Source organism: Sebastes fasciatus, chromosome 7 (assembly GCF_043250625.1).
Source record: "Sebastes fasciatus isolate fSebFas1 chromosome 7, fSebFas1.pri, whole genome shotgun sequence".
Lineage (NCBI taxonomy): Eukaryota > Metazoa > Chordata > Actinopteri > Perciformes > Sebastidae > Sebastes > Sebastes fasciatus.
The window spans coordinates 5,390,236-5,415,351 of NC_133801.1; the positions used below are offsets into that span (position 1 = coordinate 5,390,236).

The 25,116-nt window shown below is 40.6% G+C and overlaps 2 protein-coding genes across 13 annotated transcripts in view; one reads left to right on the top strand and one right to left on the bottom strand.

The window, feature by feature from the left end:
* The window catches only part of eml2 (EMAP like 2), a 33,151-nt gene extending 20,590 nt beyond the window's left edge, over positions 1-12,561 (bottom strand). The window contains exon 1 of one of the 5 annotated variants that reach the window (XM_074641169.1): positions 12,309-12,561. In XM_074641169.1, the coding sequence (XP_074497270.1) occupies positions 12,309-12,507 (199 nt within the window). In that variant the 5' untranslated portion in view covers positions 12,508-12,561. Of the gene's footprint in view, positions 1-4,315; positions 4,420-5,749; positions 5,863-12,308 lie in introns of those variants that run through there. The other 4 variants (XM_074641171.1, XM_074641172.1, XM_074641173.1 and 1 more) reach the window with 4 other exon arrangements.
* A 2,689-nt stretch (positions 12,562-15,250) lies between these two features.
* On the top strand, positions 15,251-24,636 carry LOC141771176 (rhomboid-related protein 4-like). Of its 8 annotated transcripts, none has more exons than XM_074641182.1 (9): positions 15,251-15,569; positions 15,753-15,815; positions 16,050-16,228; positions 17,131-17,410; positions 17,924-18,056; positions 18,927-19,015; positions 20,109-20,174; positions 20,725-20,868; positions 21,000-24,636. In XM_074641182.1, the coding sequence occupies exons 3-9, from the start codon at positions 16,076-16,078 to the stop codon at positions 21,104-21,106; spliced, it is 972 nt and encodes a 323-aa protein (XP_074497283.1). In that variant the 5' UTR covers positions 15,251-15,569; positions 15,753-15,815; positions 16,050-16,075; the 3' UTR covers positions 21,107-24,636. The 8 variants fall into 8 exon arrangements, with proteins under 8 accessions (XP_074497283.1, XP_074497284.1, XP_074497279.1 ...); XM_074641183.1 differs by having other exon boundaries at positions 15,762-15,815; XM_074641180.1 differs by having other exon boundaries at positions 15,252-15,740; positions 15,780-15,815; positions 16,064-16,228.
* Positions 24,637-25,116: the final 480 nt, after the last annotated feature.

The following is a 25,116-nucleotide window of genomic DNA, read 5'->3' on the forward strand; positions in this document are numbered from 1 at the left end:
GTGAAAAATGTTGATCAGTGTTTCCCAAAGCCCAAAATGACGTCCTCAAATGTCTTGTTTTGTCCACAACTCAAAGCTATTCAGTTTACTGTCATAGAGGAGGAAAGAAACCAGAAAATATTCACATTTAAGAAGCTGGAATCAGAGTTTTTACTTTTTTTTCTTATAAAATTACCCGAACCGATCGATTATCAACTACTAATCGATTAATCCTTACAGCTCCAAGCTAGTAAGCTAGTACAAAGTATATGTGAGAGAGAAGAGATCATTTAAGTATAAGAATTATGAGTAACAGCTGCCTGGATATTTGAACATTTGAGCTCATTTATTTGGACATAAACACAGGCAGCAGCTTCAGGTGAGTGTTATGGATACCTGCTACTGCTTTGTGAATCAAAGGTTTAGAGTTTCTCAGGGGCAAAAGAGCATACAGGATACTGGTTTTAATAATTCAGACTCCGTGTGTGAGTCGGAGAGTAAGAGAAGGAAAACACCAGTGGTTGTTTTGTATGGACGGCATGTGAGAGAAGAAAAGAAAGAAAGAGGGACGGTGACAGAGAAACAAAGCTGTGTCCTCCCCATTACGATTTAAAGGTGCCCTGTGGAGTTTTCAACCACCTGTTGTGCAATAGAGGAATGTTTTGATTGGCACGTTCCCATTTTTTTATATATATATATATATAATAATATAATATACTTATTAATATTATATTCCATTTCTGCCAATAGATCTCCCTAAATGTTACACACTGGTCCTTTAAGTAAGAGATTGAACCTGGTAAATATTAAACCGGCTAAACATCAGCATGTTCTCACATCCTGCCACCCACCATGATGACATCACCAACTAGATTATCGAAGGCAAACTGCCCAGTGCAGATTATTAATCTGTGGCCCACATTAACAGATTACATCCTTATAAAAACAAGTTTCTGTTTGGACTGAACGTCTCGACTTTCCCCGCAACCTAAATCCTAAACCCTGTCCCCTCTCCGTCATGAAGTCAGCTCTGCTGCCACAGCTTCACTCAAAAAAGAGACACACCTTTTGAATATTACACCAACTGAGAAACCTTGAACCTGCAAATCAGTACTGACAGTGTGAAAGTATCTGTTTAAACATCGAGGCTTGAATATTGCATTTATTTGTTAATTAATTCTTTATTCAAAAGCCTGATGTGTCTCAGAGGTATCCATTGCAAAGGTGTGGGACATGAAAAACTCTGATAAAAATCAGCTGTTTCAGAGGTTTTTCTCTCCACATAGGAAGTACACACTGAATACTTGCTATTATTTATGAAAAAAGTACTGAATCTCGTCATAAAACAGCTACAGCACCAGTAAGTACTGAACATGTCAGTATCGGCCTTCAAATACCTGTTTAAATTAAGATTTTAGTGTCCAATTAGTTACAGTATATACAGAAAATCAAAGCCAAAATAGCTAAAAATTATTCAAATATCACTATGATATAACATCTACAGTAAACACAGCTTATGTCTCAGGCTGGTTGAAAGATAAAACACATAAGTTATATCACTGAAAGACACAAAAGGCTAAAACAAACCTACCTAACACACTCAAATACACTCAGCAGACTCTTCATTAGTCACACTCATCACGTGTAAACCAGTCACAGATTTAAGCTGAAGCAGTTTAAAGTATTAACTTGCAATAAAAGAGCCCTGCACTTCAACAAAGGGAGTGTACAGGTCTACTGCTCCAGCACGGGCCAATACAACGCTCCCAGCATGCATCAGTTCAGCGCTGTAAACTGAGCCGACACAGAGAGTACTGTTACTGTTACTGTATCACATCTTGCAGTCAAATGACACAACAGGGAAACCAAGCTCCAGGTTTACATACAGACATCAAGCTAAGGGGAGATTTGCATTGCAGAAGTGCCGATAGATCAGAACCATAATGTCAGATTATCTCAAGCCTTCGTCATCGTTTCTCTTCTGATATTCCTCCATGTATTGGAATTAGACTGTTTTTTTAAGTTTAGTTTATTGCATTTATTTGTCAGGGACTGTGTACAAAAAACAATCTCATTCAAGGAGAAGAGATGCATTGTACCAGATTTAGCTACTAGCTAATGTCCATCTGCAGTCCCTGGCAGGTATAGACACAAACACTAATACAACTAATCAACACATTCTCACTCCCAACTCGTCAAATACCACCGCTTGGTCAGTGACCCTCGGCATCGGAAACCGACACACAGGGTACCCCTCTCGTGTTACTTTTGGACGGACCAAGGACGGCGTGTCAATATACGCTCGTTACATGCATAGTGTCCTTTCAAAATAAACTTCTGTTTTCACAGGAAGCAACACAACCACTTAGGCTACGTTCCAAATCACATACTTTTTCTTTTTACTTTTAGTACGTACTGCAGCTGCCCTTAAGAAGTACATACTGTTGCATGCAGTGTGCATACAATTGGGACATACTACTTCGTCACCTCATGCTCATATATCCACTGCGCAGAGGATTATGGGACAGATTTGCCAGAAAAGCATGCTGGCTTGCACACTGCAAAATATGACCGGATGTAGTAGGACATCCTGGTATTTTTTGTATACTGCATTTGACGTGCTATGTTTTCTGGCATACTAGAAGGCACTGTTAGTTAGGTTTAGGAAACAGTCATGGTTGACCCTAACTTCAACGACTCACAGGACTAACAATAACGACTGACATGACAAAATAAGTTGTTACTTTTAGTTTCACACAGGACACGAACAGCGGTTTCCTGGTTGAAAGTCTTGTGGTTGTTTGACTCAACCAAAATAGCAGACTCTTACACTATTAATGCTACGTCACTTGCTCCAAACATCGAATAAGGCTGCGGGTGGGGTTACATTTGAGTTAGTTGAAAGCCTGGTTCGTCACATACTGACACTAAAGGGTGCCTCCGTGTGTCGGTTTCTGATGCCGAAAGGCGCTGTTCAATTAGCGGTATTTGACGAGTTGGGAGGGAGAACGGGTTGAACTAATGCAATTAATACAAATACTAGTTCAAACTACAGTAAATACTCAATTCAATCATGGATCCAAACACATTCTTATCATTACACACAACACTATGCAATTAATAATTCCCACTTATATATTAATAATTCATTAAATCCTGGTATTATATCTCAGAGTTTCCATTTCAATTGAGACTGATGGGTTGGGTCCCTCCACATTTTAAATAGCTGCCAGCTTCTAAAAGCCTTTAATCACTCTTCATCATGGTCTAACTGCTGTTTCAGAGTCAATGACCCATCTGAAAATTAAAGCTCAGGCATCGTAGATGAATTATGGAAAGCTAATTCCCATGAAAGCATTATTCCTATGGATGTTTCATATGGTAAAACAATACAAATAAAGTAATGTCTCACCTCCTGAAGGGTGATTTTACACAAATAGAAACACTTACTGTCCCGCTTAGCTACTCTATCATTACTCCATCTACTGATCACACAGATGATGCAGAGTCATAGCAATTCAAGAGTGATCCAACTTCTACCTGGAGGCCAAGTGAAGTACTTGTTGTTTTTTTACATGACTTATTGTAGAAAGGAAACAAAGTCTCTTTCTTATGATAGAATTGCAGTGAGGTGAAAACACAGAAAGTGGGTACAATGAACACAAAGTGAGTGAGCAAAAGAGAGAGAAACAGGAAGTAGAAGACAGATTGTTGGTGGGAGGAGATTGCGGTTGAAAGGAACAGAAATGACTCACACGGAGAGAAAGAGAGATGAATGATTAATCTTTAACTAAATGTGGCAATAATCTTGTTTATCTAAGCTGCCATTAGGTACACTGAACTGAGGACACATAGAGATAGCTACAGAGATCAAATCTAAGAACCCGGAAGAGACAGTTCTACTATCAGCGTCTAAAAACATTCACTATTCTACTGCACACTGAAGCATGTTTATACACTTATTAAAGAGTGTACATACTGTATATAGTGAAGCACACACTACTTGACTTTTTAAGTTACATTATGAGATCATTCGAGTGTGTATAAAGCTTCCCAGACATTCAGAAGCTACACTACAAAACGGCGCCGTTAGTGGACTATTTGCTACTAAGATCTTTACCACTAGTGCGGCACAAAAAGGTAAAGACTGGTGGTGGTGACACCAGAGAATTAAGCCTCAGGAGTGCTTTGAGTTAAATCTTAATCTTATTCTAATGTGCTACTCTCATGATGTTAACATGCCAACAATTAACAAGTTAGCATGCACGTTAAAGGGATAGTTTGGGTGTTTTGAAGTGGGGTTGTGTGAGGTACTTATCCATAGTCAGTGTATTACCTGCAGTAGTTGACGGTCGGCACGCCTCCAGTTTGGAGAAGCAGAAAGGAGTACCAGCACAGGAGCAAAGCAAGGTACTGTATTTTCTGACGGGGAACTGAACTGAAAGTGAAACTTATCTATGTTGTTTTTGTCACCGGAGTCCGGCTGCTTTGAAGAGATTATAGATAAATTTCACTTTCAGTTCAGTTCCCCTTCGGAAAATATTCTAAATATAGCGTACACTTGTACTGATATTGATTCTTTTAGTTGTGCCTTTCTTTCAAGTGGCTAAGATACGTTTTGCTGCCCCCGTCCACAGCAGTACATTGCTTTGCTCCCGTGCTGGGAAATCCTGTCTGTTTCTCCAAACTGGGGGCGTGCCGACCGTCATCTACTGTAGGTAAAACACTGACTATGGAGAAGTAGCTCGTACAACCCCACTTCAAAACACTTAAACTATCCCTTTAACAACTCTTGGAGCCTGACATTCTGAATTTTAACATGTTTGCATGTAAATGCATTTAGCGTGAAATGTTTAACATACACTCGGTTGTATGTTTGATATGTTTATTTGCTGTTTGATATGTTATATGAGGGGAAATTGTCTTGGTGAAAACATAAGAGAGATAAAACATCATACAAATACATAAAACACATCGGAACCTGTAAAATTTGTTATGTATTTATCACGTTTAGTTTGAGTTGTAACACTGCTGACATGTTAGAGTATCCTCCTTTACATTTAACTAAACATGTTAAATGTTTTATTATACTAAAGAGAAAGAGCAAGAGAAGAAGAAGGATGAAAGAAATATGGAGCGATCAGCAGGGTTCACCTTCATCTCCTCTCCTGTCAGGACACCTGTTTAAAAACGCTGCAGAGCCGGCTACTTTTCAATTTGCCCTTGAATTATCACACACACACACACACACATGCACACACACACACACACACCATAACAACGGTTACACCTCAGCGGTATTCCATTACTCTCCTTATAAACCAGAGGCCACATCTATTTGACATTCAGCAGGCGACACACACACATTTTATATTCCAAGCTAACTTCCCTCTCTATCCCAGCACAGACAGACACTACTGTAAAGCGTAACTTAAAACCCAGCTGACATGAGGCTGATACAGACACACACATGGCTGCTATCAGGAAACAGAGAAATGACCACAGAGAGGAGGAAGAGGGAAGGATGATGGAGAGGAGGAAGAAGCAAATCAGGAGTTGGAGGGAAGGGAGTGAAAGGAAAAACAGATGGAAAGATATGGATGATGAAAATGCAGAGGGGGTGGGCTGAGTGTGTGTGTGTGTGTGTGTCAGTGAGATGGACAATAGGAGGTCGGTGCAGGGCAATAAGAAGAGAACTGAAGGCTGCTGAAATATAGATGGTGCAGTGAAGTAGTGAAGTGATGATGAAGGTGGAGCTCGTCTCGCCTACCTGTCATTGTGCCACACTAAGTGCCTGGTCACTCCTCCTGTCAATCAACCAGTGTGTCAGTCCTCCGCAAACACTCAGACAGCCAGTCGGGTTTTCCACTTGCTTCCACTCTTCTTTCCCTAGAGGCTTTCTGGACTTAGACACCCTCCCCTCCCCGTCTGTGATCAGTGCTCGGTCACTCTCTCTCTCTTTCACACACATTCACAAACTCTCATCTCCCATCCTCTCCTGCTGAACCACTCCCTCCTCGGCCTCCACTTCCTCCTCTCTCCCTTGACTCCTGGACCACTCCCTCTTCCTTCTATCATCCCCTCCCCCCTTATTATACCCTCCTCCTCTCCTCCTTCCACTTCTTCTTCTCCTTCAATTCAATTCCATCCCTCCTCCTCCTATCTCATTGGCTATAGGCAGAGAGGACACAGGCGTAAGGGGTGGAGCCTGGCTCAGGGCCACACAGACACACTCACACACTCACTGCACCAGCATCAGCATCTGTACAGCCAGGCACCACCAGGAAGAGATGCTGCAGAGTCAGACTTCAGGATCAATAACACACACACACAGACACACACACACACACACACACACGTACGTATGCTCGCAGGTGACGCAGCACACGCGACCCACATGCCCTTAATTTACATTTATATGCAAGTAAAATTCAAATGACCCGACTGTCATGGCACAAACTATACTTGTACAGTCTCTCTACAGACTCTCATGTGAAAATGTGAAAACCTAGTAACACCATTAATGGAGATTTTTGTGTTTCAAACATAGACTGTATATAAGAAGTGGATGAAGTCACACATTGGTTTGTGGTCCTCGAGTTTTGGCCGTCACCATCTTGTTTTTTTGCAACCAGAAGTGACACGAGAGTGTGGAGTCAAGTACAACCAAACGCTGAATAAGACATTTTTAGGCGAACAAAAAGGTTCTACTTAACTTTCATGAACTGAAAACACACTATGAAAGGGTTAAAGTTGTAAGACGAAAACATGGAGAACTCCCAGACCGGACAACGCTGTGGTAGCAACCTGTCAATCACAAGGTCTAAAGCATCCCCTGCTTTATGGTCTATTTGACTCTAAATGGGACCATAATTGACTAAATGAACATCATGCTGTATTGAAGAAGACTTGAAACTAGAGATTGAGACCATCAACTCATGTTTACAATGTTTACTGAGGTAATAAATCAAGTGAGAAGTAGGCTCATTTTCTCATAGACTTCTATACAATCAGACTTCTTTTTGCAACCAGAGGAGTCGCCCCCTGCTGGCTGTTAGAAAGAATGACAGTTTAAGGCACTTCAGCATTGGCTTCACTTCTCAGACCCTGGAGTTGTCCGATGGTTTTAAAGGATAAGTCTGGTGATATTCTATATTTTTTATTTTTGTCAACTAATCCCATGAAAAGACCAAAACCAGTAAGTAGTGCCTGCAGATGTGTGTTCTTCCTCTGTTCCAAAGAGCTCCATTGTTGTCCAGAAACTATTAAAACACATCACAATGAGCCACACTGTTGCACTGGGTGTCATGTTCCTTCATTACCATGAAAACACACTGTAGTTTATTGTGACTCAATCCCACATATGGCGTACAGCTGCCACAAATTCTCACTAGAGAAACTACAGATTTTTTAAGGAATTAATTAACTTTTTTTTTTCAACAATGAAACTAATGACTCATTTTTGAAGATTTACATCTTCTGTAGGAAACAATGGATTCAGGGCTGAGATCCAGACAGAGGACAGAGACTGAACACACTCTGGCTTTGGTTGACAATAAGAAAACATATAAATTCACACCAGCCTTATATTAACTTGAACTGAAGGAGCAAAAGGAATACCCTATTAAACCAAAGGGGAAATGACATGTTTTTAAATAGATGGAGTTCTCTAAAGCTCTAAAAATTATATAATTCTACGCTCCATCATCCTTCAGCATCCTCTTTAAAAAAAAACTGTTGGATAAACCGGAAACACGTCGTTCCTCTTCTGCTTCTGACAGTTTAACATGATGGAGATTTTCACCAAACTAAGGCAGAATACTGCAGCACAATCAGCTAAGTGATGCTTATTTGGCAAATCACGGGTCTGTGCAAAGCCGTGCAACGTGCTGTGATTGACAGCTCTTATTGGTGTTAACACTGCTTCAGTCGTTTCATCTCAATCTACAGCTGGAAGAACATACTGTACTCTGCACTGCACCAGAATGCATCTATGGTATCCTTTACACTGTGAATGTGGTCCTGATGTCACTGCATGTGCACCGCGTTAATGTGGGTTTTTTTTTCAGAGTACACAGAGATTACAGCAGCACTATGTTTAAATAAACCACTCCTACCAAGCTGAATTACTGTATAAAATAGGGTTTTAAAAAGAAAAGATTCCCTCTTTGCCTGAATCCAATACTGGATGTGAGCACTGTAATGAGAAGTATTGTCCTCCACGCCCTGAATCTGAGAGTGAAACATAAGACTGCACAGAGAAAGCTGGAACAACAGCTCAAACGTTCTGCAGACAGTGAAGACAACAGTGCTTTAATGATGTGTGGGTGCTGACAGTTACCACTTCCTGCCATGTGGGGCTGCTGGTGTGTAACTCTGCATAGTGCCGATTTAAGTGAAGGTGAAAGTATTATGTTAGTGTTAGTTTCATACTGTAGAGAGCCTCTGTTTAATTGTTTCACATCTGGTCTCTGTGCTGATGTTGGGACAGTAAAAACATGAAATGGGCGATGGTACACAACGGCGATGCAGTCTACTTGTTGAGGAAGGAGCAAAATAAATAAACAAATAGAATCAAAAGTGAACAAATCCTTCAGGTTTGTTTTATGCTGCTAGTGGAGGTAACCACAGCAGGGTCATTTAGATAAAGCCATGAGCACTAGAGAAGCTAAATGGACTCATTATATTGCCCTATGACATAGAACATCTACCTGCACCCGAGTACAATAAAACTATAAAAACTAAAAAAGGGAGAAACTGTATTTGCTCAAGTGATGACCAGGTGGTCGAGGAGAGCAGATCTGATGAACACGCCGTGGAGGATCTCTGGTTACAGCGAGAGGACAGATGGTAGAGGAGGAAAGAAAGAAAAGGACAGACACAACAATAAAAGAAAGAAGTTGGTTGATTGACGCTCACATGGCAGATGCTGCACTGCTGAGATCAACAGCACCTCCAGACGATACCTTCCGATCACAAACACGGTCCTCACTGTTATTATTATACTCTCCAGTCTGTCTACCTGCTTCTCACCTGCTGCAGCACAGCAGAGAGAAACACCTCCTCACTTCGTGGTGTTCTCAGGTTTGGTTCACACTTCACAAACGGCTATTTTCAGCAGCAATTTCAGCTCCTATCATGGTGAACGTGTTTTGCATCATAATTCAGTATTTAATACTGTACTTTAGTCGTGTTTATTAACTGCTTTAAGGCCGTCATCTTCGTGGATTCATAATTTCCATTTTCTTCCAGATCTTTAAGCACCAAGAGCCACTTTTCAGGATTGTTTTTCCTATAAGCTACAGCCCAAAGTGGCTAAAAATACCTTAATTGTGTCTCTGCGTAAAAACGGTTGCAGCCTGCTGTAAGTGTGAAAAGTGGTGTAAAAACGGTCGGTAAACGCAGCTTTATTCCGGCTTCCCTTTTTGAATGACAAATACGGACCACCGTGACCTGCTGGTGTGGAGAGTTATTTCCTCTCACGCAGAAGCAGAACATACGTGGTAGTTGGCCATCTGCTGTAGTCTTTGCGGTGTGTTCGAGTGCAACTTTTTGGGCAAGACGCAGGCGACGTGAGTCGATGCGGCGGTCGGCCTTCATCTAGTAGTTCTTTGATGTGGGTTGGTGTGTCTGGGCCTTTACATGGCATGCAATCAAGCCTCAAAACACTGGTTGGATTGGAGATCTGCAGATTCTTGAGCCTTGACAGCACATAGTACAAGGACGGTAGGGTGCGGAGTCTCTCACATCTCCAGAGAGATTGACCTCTGAGTGGAGGAACGCAAGCAACAAGACATTTTGTTTCTTTTCCTTTTGTGGATCAAAACAATATCTGCAATTGTCAGCAAACATATACAGGCCTCTTTTCCTACACTTGTGAGGACCTTCCCTGAGACATTCATTCTCTGACCACTTACCTTAAATTAATCTTAGTCCTACATTAACTCTAAACCAAAACTTTGAACATAAATCAACCCTTAAAGAAGTAAGAGTAGATAAAACATTTCCCTCATCGTTCTGTCCCTATGAGAACATCTAATGCTCAGAAATATGGCAACACACGTCTCATTAATCTCCCTGTGTCCCACGTGTACAGGAATCAGTCCCTCTCTGCTACTCCTGTAGTTTAACGTAATTTTATTTAAATTTAATGCAGAAATGTCCTTCAAAGAACTTGTCACTTCTGCCATGTAGAAAGAAAGAAAGAAAATATATGAATAAATTAAATAAATAAAAATGTACTTTGCTGATTGCCTGGGTTATTTAGAATTTACTAAATTGCCACATTGATTGATTTAGAAATACTGGAGCAGATCAGACCAAACGGCATCCTACCCAGACTGGGTTGGACCCACCCGGGTTAAGCAGCTGATCCCTCACTGCAGGACCAGCTGTCACTGGACAAGCTCTCCTGGAAACCTGCAGCTGACATTATTAACTTCATATTTTCATTTTGCCTCATTCTGTCCCCTGCGCTAAGCTCCTGTGAAGGTCAGTGCACAGGACTTGTGCGTTTGTCTGATACAGTTTAACTTAAATCTTGACCCGCGGAGCTGCACCACAACACTCACCAAATGGTTTGAATGGCACACGTTACATCTTGGATAACAAACAGCACCAGAGCGCTGCTCAGACTGCCGTGACCCCTCGCTGTCTCTGCACCTGTCGCTCAATATGGCCGTCTGTGAAGTCTAGCAGACTACAGAGACAGTGTGTCGGAACCACACATCACAGCCAGTCCGTTTACTTGCATTTAGCTGCCCTCCTCACGGGGATATTTACATCTCTAAGAAGTGATAACACTAACAAGGAAAGTGGCATCTACTTTGTTTGAACCAGGTGGAGCAACCATCACTATCTTGTTCATAATAATCAGCCATTGTGACCACAGATATGATCCGTCCTGCCAGCAGTATTTGCATGATATTGTAAAGCAGGATGTGACAGATCTAGAGATTGCAGCTGGGAGGAGAGAGACACATGCAGCTGCTAAATAACCATCAGAGATCAGCATGTATTCAAATCCACAAAATGGTTCAAATGTTCCCATTCATGATGACAAACATGATCCTTCCTGCTTGTTAGTGGTACAGGCGACGAGCCAACCGTGTTTTCAAGACAGTGTTTAGTAGCTGAGGAGGGAGAGGAACTTCGATCATATCAGAGGCAAATGACACCTGATAGATTCAGAAAAGGTGAGCATGCATAAGCTGCAGGTTTGTCTACAATGACTGGATGCGGATATTACTTAGAAAACACAGGTGGTGTAGTGCTATAGCCAGTTGTTCTGTAATACAGGAGGCAACACTTTCCAGGCTCTATTGAGAAATCTAATGTATGAATTAATATGTCGGCTAAATGATTCTCATTATCATGCTACTGTCAAATCCTTGTTTTAGTGTTATACGATACCAGTCCCCCCTGTGGAAACAATGGTCTTTTATTAAAAAAAAGTGTCAGTTTCTATTTTAATGCATGTATTGTTGTTTGTGTTGTATGTTTTTCTAAAGGACCTCAAGTCTGTCAATAAAGATTAACTAACAAACTATATCAGCCTGGTATATTTCACTCTCTTTAACCCTCAACTATAACCAAAAACACTACTGATGGGGGAAAAAAACTCAAAATATCTATACAGAAATAATAAATAAAACAAGTTAGCATTGCAAGAATATTTAAGGTGATAAATTAAACTGTGGATTTAATGACATCCATATATAATGCATCCAATCAGGCTAATTTGCGCAGTCACTGAAAGGCAGCTGGACAATATTGTTGCTACACAGAATAAATGTCAATACATTTCTGAGTAGATTTGTGCACATTAAGAAACACATTTCAGGGCGTCTGAATATGATTATTCTCTCTCTGTGTGTGTGGCTAAATGATTCTCAAAATGCCTTTATGATGCTACTGTTAAATCCTTGTTTTAGTGTTATATGATACCAGTCACCCCCTTTGGAGACAATGGTCTTTTATAATAAACTACTATATCAGCCTGATATATTTCACTCTTTAACCCTCAATTATAACCAAAAAAAACTACTGATAGTGGGAAAAAATATCTATAAAAAGGTACAAAAATAAAAATAAAAAAAAGTGAGCATTGCAAGAATATTTAAGATGATAAATGAAACTGTGGATTTAATGACATCCATATATAATGCATTTAATCAGGCTAATTTGCACAGTCACTGAAAAATACTGTTGCTACACCAAATAAATGTCAATACATTTTGTGCACATTAAGAAACACATGTCAGGGCGTCTGAATATGATCTTATATCATTGTGTGTGTTTGATGAGGTGCCATGAGATGAGCATCTCACCGTTGTTGTTGCAGTACTGTAGCAGCAGGTTGCTGCTGTCATACAGACTCCCACACGAAGAGATCATCTCCGACATCCCCTCTTCTCTTAATCCTTCTCTCTTCCCAGCTCTCCTTCCTCTCAGTCGGCTCCTTTGTCCTCCTTTCACCCCTCTCCGTCTCTTCTTCAGGCTGTCCTCCCCTTCCTGTCTCCCCCACATTCATGAACAGACTAAACACATCCACCTTTACCTGCTCCAGCTACCCCCCACCCTCTCTCTCTCTCTCTCCAGCTCCTGCCTCACTGCCTGCATCAAGCTGCACACTATACATACTACACATCCACTTACTACTTTCACAATAAGAGTCACAGCACATAGCAGACACCTGCCTGACTATAGAGATTATATTGTATATATTGTATAGTGAATCAGCCTAATGTGGGACATTTTTTTGCATTTCAGATTTCTGGAATATATTGTGATATGAAGCCAATACATTAAATCCACACCCAGTATCACAACGAAATCCCCATGATAATAATAATAATAATAATAATAATAAATTGGACTTATATAGCGCCTTTCAGAAACCCAAGGATGCTTTACAAAGGGGGCACACAAAATAATACTAATAAATAACTTGAGGTGTTTTTTGAAAGTATCCAGGGATGAAGCATTTCTTATTTCAGGAGGGAGAGAGTTCCAGAGGGATGTGCTAATAATTTAAGTAAATATAATTAATTAATTAATGTAGGCTATCTATGTAAGGTATTTATTACTAATGTGACAATCATGTGCTTTTATTCTGAAGAAAAAACTATCAGTTTCCGGTACTAATCTATTTGACTTGATGAAACATCACCGCCTGTATCTGCCCTGCTGTTACTATAGCAACAGCCTCTCCACCAGCTCCGGCTGCTGATCATTGGAGGCGGGAGAGAGAGACAGAGATGAACAACTGAAGGCTACAAACTGCAGTTTTAATGTGAATAATACTGGAACTGTTGGACGAGTCTTACGTCCAACTGAAGCTCAAGTTTCTGCAAAGAGAAAAGTGATCCCTGGTGTCGGAGATCCTGAATGATTAATTGATGGAGAAACTGTGTGCAACACACGTGTTCTTAATTAATGCCAAAGAGTATTTAGGCAGAGCGAGAGGTTTATCCTCTGCAACAAACAGGCCATAGCTTCTTTTCACATGAATATTCTGCTGATTTTATTGTCAGACAATATATATATATATATATATATAATAAATAATAATAATAATAATACTTATTATTATTAATATTATTAATATTATTATTATTGTGCTTTTTAATTGCAGGAAATCTAAAGAATGAAACATGAATATTCTGCTGATTTTATTGTCAGACAAATTAACTTCTAACATAAATTATTTCTATTTCAGCTGAATGAGTGTCAGTCTTTGTACTCCCTCCGATATCGTGGTGTACAAATATGGAACACCAAAATACAAGCTCGTTATCCTTAGAGCATTTTAAAAGGAAATTATCATCACATTTGTTTCATGATGTCTAATTTATCTTTTGATATGTTTAGATATATTTTCTTTTTTTCTGTACTGTTTTTTGTATGTATTTCATTGTTTTTATTGGATTGTTTTCCACTGTTTGGTTAGGTTTTTATGCACATGTTGTGTACTTCTTGTTGTTGTTTAACTTTTGTTAGTTTAGATCTTTCTTTCTTTTTTTGTTGTTATTGTTTTTTTTCTCCTGGGGTTGGTATGTATAGACCTGTGGCTTCTTGACCTATCCTGACACATTTCTTGTTTTGTTTTTTTCATTGACTGGATTTTGTGCAGTTTTATATATGTGCAAATAAATAAATAAATAATAATAATCTTTAAATACCTATAAAAAAAGGTCACATTTAGGCTACTCCATAAATAATACCGAATGTCTATAATCCAAATATTATAATCCAGTTGTCTTTCTGTGATCCTTTCTTTTTAATTTATTTACTGACTGCTACTGTCATTTAGATTTATTGTGAAAGTATTGATAGGAAGTGTCTAGTATGTTGTCATTGTCTAACTTGACGTTTTGTCTTAATGTAGTTCCTCACTGTGGCCACTGGAGGGCAGAAAACACACACGACTCTACGTGGAATCATGTCACTAACCAACTTCACAGCATCAAAGCACTCTTGTCAACAGCAAAAAAAAAAAATCCCCCAAACTTTGTTTATTGGATTTTCAACATAATCAGCATTTACACAGTAATTGCACTTGTGACTTATTAAAGGACCCATATTGTAAAAAGTGAGATTTTCATGTCTTTAGATAGTAACTTTATTGATCCTGAGGGAAATTCAAGTTTCCAGCATCACAGTTCCATAGTGCAAAACATGTTAGTAAGAAGGCAGTAAAAAAGTTAGTAGTGCAAAGTACAAAGTACAAAAAAAAAATACACCAGATATATAAATACAAGGAGAGGAAGAAAACTGTTAAAACTGAATATAGTGCAGGCTAACAGCTGTGATACAGGACTATTAAAAAAGTGAATATAGTGCAGAAGAGACTGTTAAAAAGTGAATATAGTGCAGAAGAGACTGTTAAAAAGTGAATATAGTGCAGAAGAAACTATATTATTATTATGTATATATACATATATATATATATGTATATATATATATACATATATATACATATACAATAATACTAATAATAATTATTATTATTATTATTATTATTATTGTTATTGTGCTTGTTTATTGCAGGAAATGTATAGCAGAGAGCCTGAGAGAGACAGGACAATGATGGGAGCATTGCAGAGATTAGAGCAAACAGGAGCAGGAATACAAAAAAAAACACATACTGGTGGAAGGTGGAAGGTGGAGGTGGAAGTGGAGGTGGAAGGTGGAGGTGGAAGTGGAGGTGGAAGGTGGAGGTGGAGGTGGAGGTGGGCAGAAGATCTTTGGCTGGAGAACAGGACAGGAAAGATCCGCAATGCGCATGCGTCAGCTCTGTTATTGTCACGTGACAGCTCCACTAAACTAGACGCCACAAACTTTTTGCAGAGTTAGTTAACAAGTTACCATGATGAAATAGAGAGAAACACTCTCTGCTGACGTGTGACTAAGATGTCTAGATGTAAACTGAAACCCGTCTGTGAGTGTTAAATCATTTTGAAGCGGAGTCAGTGAACTAACGGAGTTAAAACACACATTTAGCTTTAGCATTAGCAAAAGCATTAGCATTAGCATCCCAGCAGGAGGAAGAGGAGCAGCAGGAGGAAGAGGAGCAGCAGGAGGAAGAGGTGTAGCAGGAGGAGGAAGAGGAGCAGCAGGAGGAAGAGGTGTAGCAGGAGGAGGAAGAGGAGCAGCAGGAGGAAGAGGTGTAGCAGGAGGAGGAAGAGGAGCAGCAGGAGGAAGAGGAGCAGCAGGAGGAAGAGGTGTAGCAGGAGGAAGAGGAGCAGCAGGAGGAAGAGGTGTAGCAGGAGGAGGAAGAGGAGCTGCAGGAGGAAGAGGTGTGCACGCTTCCAGACAACCGACTGAACTCAAGAGTAAGTTTATGTTAGGTCACCAATGACCAATGATTTCTCAACAGACGTTACAAATGAAGTAAGAAAAGAGAGGGGAATAAAAGAATCTGGGAAGACAGGAAGAAAACAAGAGGGTTTTAAGATGCCTTTTACAGATGTGCCCTGAACTCCATCTCTTGTTCCACCATGTCCCATAGCTCCTTCCACTGTCACTTTCTCCTGTAAAGCAGGAATGACTGAATAATAATCTCACAGTTGTCTCTTCCCAGGCTGTTTTCAGTATGCGGAACCGACAGAGGGGATCCCACCTGGGCTTGATGCTCCTGGCCTCCCAGCTGTTTCAGGTGGGTCTGGACAACATCCCCCCCGTCACCCTGGCTGTCCTGGGACTCAACGTGTACCTTTACCTGTTCCCTGCTGCTCCACTGATGCAGGTAATGCACTAATAGTAGAGACAGTTTATCATTCACACAATTTGCTGCGTCCAACATATCTAAAGGTCCCATATCATGCTCTCTTTCAGGTTCATACTTGTATTCTGTGTTTCTACTAGAACATGTTTACATGCTGTAATGTTAAAAAAAAACTGTTTCCTCGTACTGTCTGCCTGAATATACCTGTATTTACCCCTCTGTCGGAAACGCTCCGTTTTAGTGCATTGCAACAGCATTGGAACGGAATTGCGTTGCTAGGCAACAGCTTGGTTCCATATTTACTTCCTGTCAGCTGATGTTATTCACATACACTGCAACAGGAAATAAACTGGGACACATTTAGAATGTTTGTGTTTAAAACCATGTAATGATCTAAATATTTTATATTTATGACCTCACAAATGGACAGAAACCCTAACGGCTTGTTTCAAACGCACAATTTCTGAATATGGGCTGTGTGTATTTCTCTGTATATATTGTGCGTTTTGATAGTTTAACAGGATTTATATAACACTTAAACCTGTTTTATAACATAAAAAAACAGAAAATCTCACTTTTTACAATATGGGACCTTTAATGTGACAATTTGCTGCTTTTTTGGGGGGGGGGTTTAGATCATAGAAAATAGTATCTGATTATAGCAGATCAAAATAAAAGGATAAATGCTTTGCTTACTGTCCCAGTCGGCGCTTGGACGATCTTGCAGGAATGACCTGCACCAGTGCCAGGGCCCTTAACTAACTTTTTTCACCATCCGTAACTGTGCCGAATTACAACCTAAGCCGTTATTTATTTTGGTCCCGGGATGATGGGACGTCCTTGAGCTCGAGCCTCGCCTTGCACTGTATTAAGTTGATATTTTTAGTACTAATGTGAATACTATCTCTCTATCCAATCCTTAGGCCTGTGTGAGTGTCCAGCAGGCATACTGGTTTAAAGACTGGCGCCGCCTTCTGCTGTCCCCGCTGCACCATGCGGATGATTGGCATCTCTACTTCAACATGGCGTCCTTCCTCTGGAAAGGTACCAAGCTGGAGCAACGGCTGGGCGGCCCGTGGTTCGTCTACCTGCTGTCAGTCTTCTCTCTGCTCACCGGAGTGGTCTATCTGCTGTTGGAGGCGGTGTTAACAGAGCTGACCCAGGACCAGTCCTACAGCATGGCCTGTGCTGTCGGCTTCTCAGGTACAGACTCATCTACAAAACGGCAAAAACAGAATATCGATATCGATATCGATATTTTTCACCATTTTCTGACATTTTATAGACCAAACAACAAATCGATAGTTTAAGCGACAATGAAAATAATTAGTTGTTAGTTGCAGCCCTACCTTGAAGATTCTCTACTGCCCAATAAAGGCAAAAAATGCACAACAGATGTGTAGGTTATCCATATCCAAATATTTTTTTATTAAGATTTTTCTTTCATGGTGTTTTTTTCTTTTTGTTCTGTTTTCTCTAAGCTGCCTTTTTGCATTCTGTCATCTTCGATGCATCAGTGTGTTTATTCATATTTGTTGTATTTGAATTGCTTTTTCATCTATGAAGGTGTAGCAAAGCGATATCACATTGCAGTTTATCAAACCATATACAGTATTGTATCTCCTCACCTCACATGGCCGACTGCTGTAGTCCTATGCTGGTAATATTTCCTGACCTCCTGTTGATTGTCTTTGTTAATATGTGGGATGTTTCCAGGTGCCCTGTTTGCTCTGAAGGTGCTCAATAACCATTACTACCCTGGAGGTGTGACCTATGTGATGGGTGTCGCTGTGTCTAATCGCTATGCTAGCTGGGTGGAGCTAGTGCTGATCCACATTACAAACCCTGGGTGAGTTACCAATCCGACATCTGTATAAAAGATTCACCAGGATTCACTAGCCGAGCCGGATACACTGTAGAGATAGATACCAATGAGAACACTCTTGATGCACTGCCAGCGTTCTGTTTTCAATGGGATAGCCCATGGTTAAAGGGCCAGTTCACAAAGTTGATCTCTATATTTGCTATAGTATGACGAGCCTGTTGTTTACATCACTACAGTTGTCAGTACTCTCCACAACTTGTAGAAAAACTGTGCATGTTCCCAAACACTTCATCAGAGGATTCAGGCATAGGCCAAGGAAGCTGATTACAACTTCAAAAATCTGTCAGGAGTAAAAAAAATATCTGTCAGGAGTAAACTAACTAACTTATTAAACTAACTACTAAACTTTACATTCATGTCTGTTCAAAATGTCATCATTTCATCATTTCATCCTGTTAGACATTTGTGTGCAATTGTCATAATTAGCATATGAATTCTTGAGTTCTGGCCAGAAATGAGGTCACACTGACCTTGATCTTTGACCAACAAAATCTAATCAGCTTGTCCGTGAGTCCAAGTGGAAGTTTGTGCCAAATATTGAAGAAAATCCCTCCAGGCTTTCCTGAGATATCACGTTTACGAGAATGGACCGGACGGATGGACGTCCGGAACACAACAAGCGTTTAGTCCAAAGTTTTTGAGGAGTTAAAAAAAAAAAGTCTAAAATATTTCGGGAGTGAAAAAAAAAATAAAATATGTAGCCAACGGTTAGACACAGTTGTCTATTAGTGAAGTTGTCCTGTTACTACATGCTGACAGATGCTATGAATCACAGTGTCCACCAGGTGGCAGTGTTTCATTAGTTAGACGTTAACCTGTGCTCTCCCTCTTCAGGACCTCTTTGATTGGTCACCTAGCAGGTATCCTGGTGGGTCTGCTCTACACTGCTGGACCACTGAAGGCCGTCATGAAGAAATGTGCAGGTGTGAATTTAAGGGCTTGTGTGTGTGTGTGTGTATTTTGTGTTTTTGATGAGTTGTTTATGCTTGTGTATGTGCTGACTGTGTTTCTGTAACCTGATAAAACCCCACTATATGATTTAAAAAGACTAAAGATGCACGTTTCCCTGAAAAAAATATTATTTCCCCACAAGCTTTACAAAGTAATATTTAGATGTGTTTTAGGTCACTGGAGCCCAACCTGGGTGTCCCGACCCCCACTAATAGTCGTCAAAGCTTCACGGGGGGGGGTCGTGAGGCCTTCCTGATTTTCCTTGAAAAATAGTCCTGGTAATAAAATTACCAGGTTGTTCTTGGTGGAAACTCGGCTTAAGACAACTTTTTTTTTTTAAATGTGGTCTATATCTCAGCATTTCATTCATTTCTGTGAAGAAAGATAAATTAAATTGTTATTTTTAAAGCTTGGATTAATATATAAACGTACGCAGTTAAAGAGCTAATAGAACAAAGGCCAAGCGTCAGGGAGAGGAAAACACTGAATTTGTCAAAAAAATGACCTATTAATTATGTATGATTGTTTAAAAATATTAAAATAAAAAATCTGTTCATAATACAAACAGAGGATTGTATTAAAAGTTCGTAAAAATAACAGGAAAACTCATCTCTGGTGCAATATTCATGAGAAATAATCTGCACAAAATTCATCCAAATGGCTTGTTTTATACACAAACGTCCTGCAGTTATTGTGTTAACACTATTTGGGCCAATTGTAGAGTTTACCAGTTGTTCTGTACTGTTATTGTTATGCATTGAATATAATATGAAATATCCCAAAAATGTGTGACTTAGTCGGGGGTCGTCATTTTACTCAGTGATGGTCGGGAGCCACTGGTTTAGGTCATATACTGGCCTCATGGCAGCTCTCACTTTCAGTAACTATCAATACAAGTTTGCTGAGTGACATAACGTGTGTAAATGATAGAACTGGAATTCTAACACTGGAGATAACTTTGAGTCCATGTGCAGATCTGTGTGTCTCAGTATTAAGCCAATTACAAATCTAAATGCACAACAAAACTCTGTACTGAAATTGTGTGTCTGTCTATATTTTCACCAGGGTTTGTGACATCACATGGATTCAACTCCCGGCCCAATGCATACTACAGCAATTCAGGCTCCACAGGTACCAAAGCAACGTACATGAAACCTGCCTTGGCTGAGGTCTGCGCTCTCCGAGTGCACTTCTAGTTGTATATATATGCATCGGCTTTTCCAGAATCTGTAGTTGTTAAATTGCAATACAGAACTTTGATTGTATCGTACCTGTTTGTCTGATCACTCAGCTACTAAAATGACAATGGCAGAGGAAGGTATTGTCTGTGACCGGAAGAGAGAGATTTCTAGAAAAAAGCTTCAGACTTTAGAATTGTATTTAATTTTGTTTAATTTAGTGACCTCATCAACACTGCCTGGCTGTTTTAGGAAATTAATGAACCTTTTATTTTTTATGAAACTATATATTAGTGCCCCGTTTTTAAAGATTGACATCATCTATAGGAACCAACGCAGTGCCACAGACAGCATAGGGTAATCTGAAAGTACTGAGAGACTCACACACTGTTGATTTTGGTCTTTGTTGACAATGAATGGAATATAGAATATATACCTGCCTTAACCTTTTAACATGTTTTTTCTTAAATTTGAATACTTATACTGTTTGTGTGTGTCTGCAGGATACACTGGCACTAGTGGAGGATACTCAGGATACCAACAGAATCCACCAGATTACACAACAAATCATTCAGCATCTTATTCAGGCGGACTGACGGAGGAAGAGCAGATACAGGCGGCCATCAGAAACAGTCTGAATGACGGAGGTAAGGGAGGAGAGTATTAATGAATGGGGGGGTGGTTGGAGTGACACTGAATTCTAAAACCTACCAATTGAAAGCCCCTCTAGATAGCTCAAATCTAAAGTGTATAAATCTAATAATATTTTGTTTTGTAGGACAAAGCAGCCAGAGAGGAGCTCCGCCTCCTTACGGTTTCCACGTCTCTGAGGAGGCCACAGCTGAGGATATCCGGTTGAGGAGACTGAGGAGGTTTGACAGCTGAACTGCCAGGTAGCGAAGGGGAAGAAGACAGAAGAGCAGTTCCCTCCTGAGGCCTGGTCCAGACTCTGCTGAATGAGAAGGTCCAACCACACACAGACTGACAAAGTGTGGTCCTTTGGGCCTCTTTACCAAAGCGTGAGCTAATGTTAGCTATGGAAAGCTACTTTGATGTGAATAACATTGCTTATGAGCAGGTTAGAGTGGGTGTGTTTGACAACGCAGCTTGCGATTGGGGAATTAAGAGGAAAGTTGAGGGTTATTTGTAATTGATTTTCTGTTGTTACACCCCTTAAATTTATAAAACTGATACTGGACATCATATCAAATGGCTTAAAGTGGTTTAAAGCCAAATTTTAAATATGAAAAACATTCATTGTATTTGTGAAAACAGATAAAAAAGGTCAATTTAATTTCTTTTTCTCCATCTAAACCATATTACACCAGGTATAGATCTAAATACTATATGTAGATTTGTCAAACCTGGACTAGGTGAACAAGTAGACTTCAGAGATGTTGAATTCAGTTACAGATTTGCAGAACCTTTATTTTATTTTTGAAATCAGAAAAAAGGGTAATACCACCTTTTTCTCCATCTAGACCACATACAGTATGACCACAACTAGCTCAAAAGGAACTTCAAGGAACGGTGTGTTGGATCTGGCGGTGTCTAGCGGTGAGGTTGCAGATTACAACTTCTCCCGCGTGCCAAGCGTGTAGGAGAGCTACGGTGGCTGTTGTAAGAGTAGAGTGCTTAGAGAGTGTGTGTGTGCGTGTACTTGGGAAGTGAGTGGTGCAGTGAGATAGAGCAGCGGCGACGGGAGCGAGTAACGTTATCGACTCCGGCCCAAGCTGCTCTGGGCTGCTGTAGAAACATGGCGGCTGGCTCTGTGAAGAGGACCCGCTCCCTATGTAGATATAAACGGCTCATTCTAAGCCAACGAAAACACAACGACTCTTATTTTCAGCTGATCATACACTAAAGAAAACATACTTATTAATATTTTATTCTAATAGATCCCCCTAATTGTAACACACAGGTCCTTTTAAGACTCTTCAAACCGGAACTAGCTCAGGTCAGTTTAGTCTAATCGAGTATACGTACATTGGTTTTCTTATGTGGTCTTGATGGAGAAAAAAACCCTGCAAAATCAGCCTTTCTTGAAGGGCCCTCAGAGAGCGCAGGCCTCCACTAAGGCTTCCACCATGTTTCATAAAAAGCGGGCCACCTGCTGACAAACAGACAAACAAACTCCGTACATTATTTTTTATGAAAACGCACAAATCTCCTTTTTTAATAACTTCCCCACCACCATACTACTCTAAACTTTCTAAAAAGTCACAACGCAACAGTGACAATGGCTTTAAGCAAAGTTACAAAAGCAACGTCGAAGAAGTACATTGCTGGCTCTGATTCCCCTAAAGCCCTGAGGCATGATGGGAAGTAGGACAGCTTAAATTAGAGCCAAGAAACCCAACGAGCCATCAACCCGCATGGGTCTAAAACCATGCTGCAGTAGATCCGATCAAACTACGTCCCAGTCCCTGAAGCGTCATCTCAAGTAGGAAGAAGGGGTGAAAAGGTTGTGTGTTAAATATCCTACTCAAAGTCAGTTTTATTTATACAGCCCAATATCACATGTAGAGCTGTTTTGACATCAGACAGATTTGACAGTTTGCATACTGCCATGGGGATCGTGGGAGTGAGTGGAGCACAGGGCCCTGGCACAACATGAATGGGCGAGGCTGAGGAGTGACGAAGAAGATGACAGGATGGGGACAGGGATGACATGCACCGCACAGCAGGTGCTGCCGTCGTGTCTGTGCGTGCCCGTAGCATGGGTGCACATGAAAGGCGTTTCCTGGCATGTTGGTGGTTTTATGTCTTTTGTGTCTGTTCATGTCAGGAAAGTTGTGTCTCAGTTCGTCATCTCACATCACACCTCGTCTGTAAACACACTCGACTGATTGGTTCTGTGAAGTGCTCCTCCTGCTGTGACAGTGTCACTGAGAAATGGAGACGAAACTGTGAGAAACGCTCCTCTCCTGGTTCCCGTATGGAGGTTGAGTTCACTTGACCATCTAGGGTGGCAAGGAGGCTCAGCGACAGCTCCCCATCATCCAGAAGATTCTGGTCCAGGCCCTTTTGATGGGCATCAGATCTATTAATGAGTCCTTGAGCAAGTTTCTGAATCTGTACTGTAACTGAAGCTGTTGTCTACTTGAATCGGTTCACCGACGGAAGTCGATTGGATGGAGTCAGTCCTGTTCCAGGTGACATGGTTGAACTACAGAACCAAACTCTAAATAAAGAGTATGACATGAGGTAACTTACTGTTTTGGGTTTTCCTCTTTAGCGCTGGCTAGTAACCAAAATCTAGTGAAATCAATCGCAGTAGCGACAAACTCTGTGAAGCGTTTTTGTTCATTCATCTCTAAAAGGGACTGTTTGTAAGAATCAGAAATTGCTTGTTAACAGCGACACCTGTGGCCGTTAAGCCAACGAAAGTCAGCGTCCTGTTGCTCGGGCTTGTGCTCGCTCTACATAGACATAAACGAGCATCACTCAAAACAGTGAGGTGACACACGTCAGCTAAAACCACAATATCACTCTATATTTCAGCTGCTTGGCAGTAATGTTAGCTGACCAGACGAAGGTCTCTCCATGAATCAATGCTGATCCTAGTGTTGGCTTTTCCTGCCTCAGACTCCCGACCGCAATCAGAGGAACAGGGGAGACACCGGAGTTTTGGTCGGAGACGATAACGTTTCTCGTTGCGTAGCCTCGTCACTTCACAAGACACGGGAAACCTCTGTTGGTCTGGAGGAGCTGCAGCATTTATTTCTGCACAAATGTCCACTGTACATTCACTAGATATTCTCAGAGCTAAACTAACTCTTCTGCAGTGTGTAGAATGCGCGCATGCACGGGAGCGTGGAGCGAAAGAGCGAGAACGAGCGCGGTGTGTGAGTGAAGGCAAGCAGGCAGGCAGAGGAGCAGACTACAGCAGAGACTCTGACCCCGGAGACCAAAGCTACGGTCTCCGACCGCGGCCAACACTGTTTAACAGACGGGCTTCACTAGATAGAACTTTGAGGTTTTGGTGCTTCCGTGTAGTTTGTGTTGGAGTCGGAGTCTGAACAGCGTAGCCACATGCGAGCGCGCATGGGACACCGACCCGGATTGATTCATACGTGTAAGAAGTTACAAACAGTCCCTTTAACATGGCAACAAAAACATATTTTATTATATAGATATATATATTTTTATATTTTTTATTTTATACTTTTTATATAATTAATTCTGTTGTTTAACAGTTCGGATGGTAGAGTATGAGGTAGCACTGTAGCTCCGTTTGTATCATATCTATCTATCTATCTCTATATATCTATCTATCTATCTATGTACACCATGGCTCAATAAAGATTCATCTTCACCTATAATAATACATACATCAATTATTTGTTGATCATATTTTGTTTTGTTTGGTATTAATCTGAATCTTTTTGAATAAAATTTCCTTCTGGTTAAAATCTGCTTATCGCACTGTATAGTTATAGTTTTAAGCATTCATAAATATTCTTCATGCTTTCTAACAATTCTATTTATTTTTTATATAGCGTCAAATCATAAGAAGTTATCTCTTTTCATATAGAGCAGGTCAGATCACAACACATTATAAAGCATTTTATAATGACTTATAAGGTCAGGTATGGTACTACATAACGCACTATAAGTACGTTATAATGCATTAGAGACATGGGTGTCATAGAAAGTTGAAATTGTTTTCCCTTGTTAAAGAGCATTAAAGGTCATTGTATAAAGACTTGTACCATTAAAGTTACGATGTTTGATTAGTATGTCGTCCTCCCAGCGTGGTGACCTTGAAGCCACTGGTAAACAAACACACCATGACGGGGCTCTATTTCAGACTGGGACATGTAGGTGGGCTGAAAACTTGCTAGTGACCCAAAATACCCCTCGGCTCTCTGACTGAGCTTAGCAGAGGCGTG

What these genes read in the sequence shown, in the direction of transcription:
- LOC141771176 (XM_074641178.1), top strand. Translation starts at nt 16,076, where the DNA reads ATGCGGAACCGACAGAGGGGATCCCACCTGGGCTTGATGCTCCTGGCC. An exon ending in CAGCAATTCAGGCTCCACAG is followed by an intron (nt 20,175 to 20,724) that starts GTACCAAAGCAA and finishes GTGTGTCTGCAG; the next exon opens with GATACACTGGCACTAGTGGA. An exon ending in AAACAGTCTGAATGACGGAG is followed by an intron (nt 20,869 to 20,999) that starts GTAAGGGAGGAG and finishes TTTGTTTTGTAG; the next exon opens with GACAAAGCAGCCAGAGAGGA.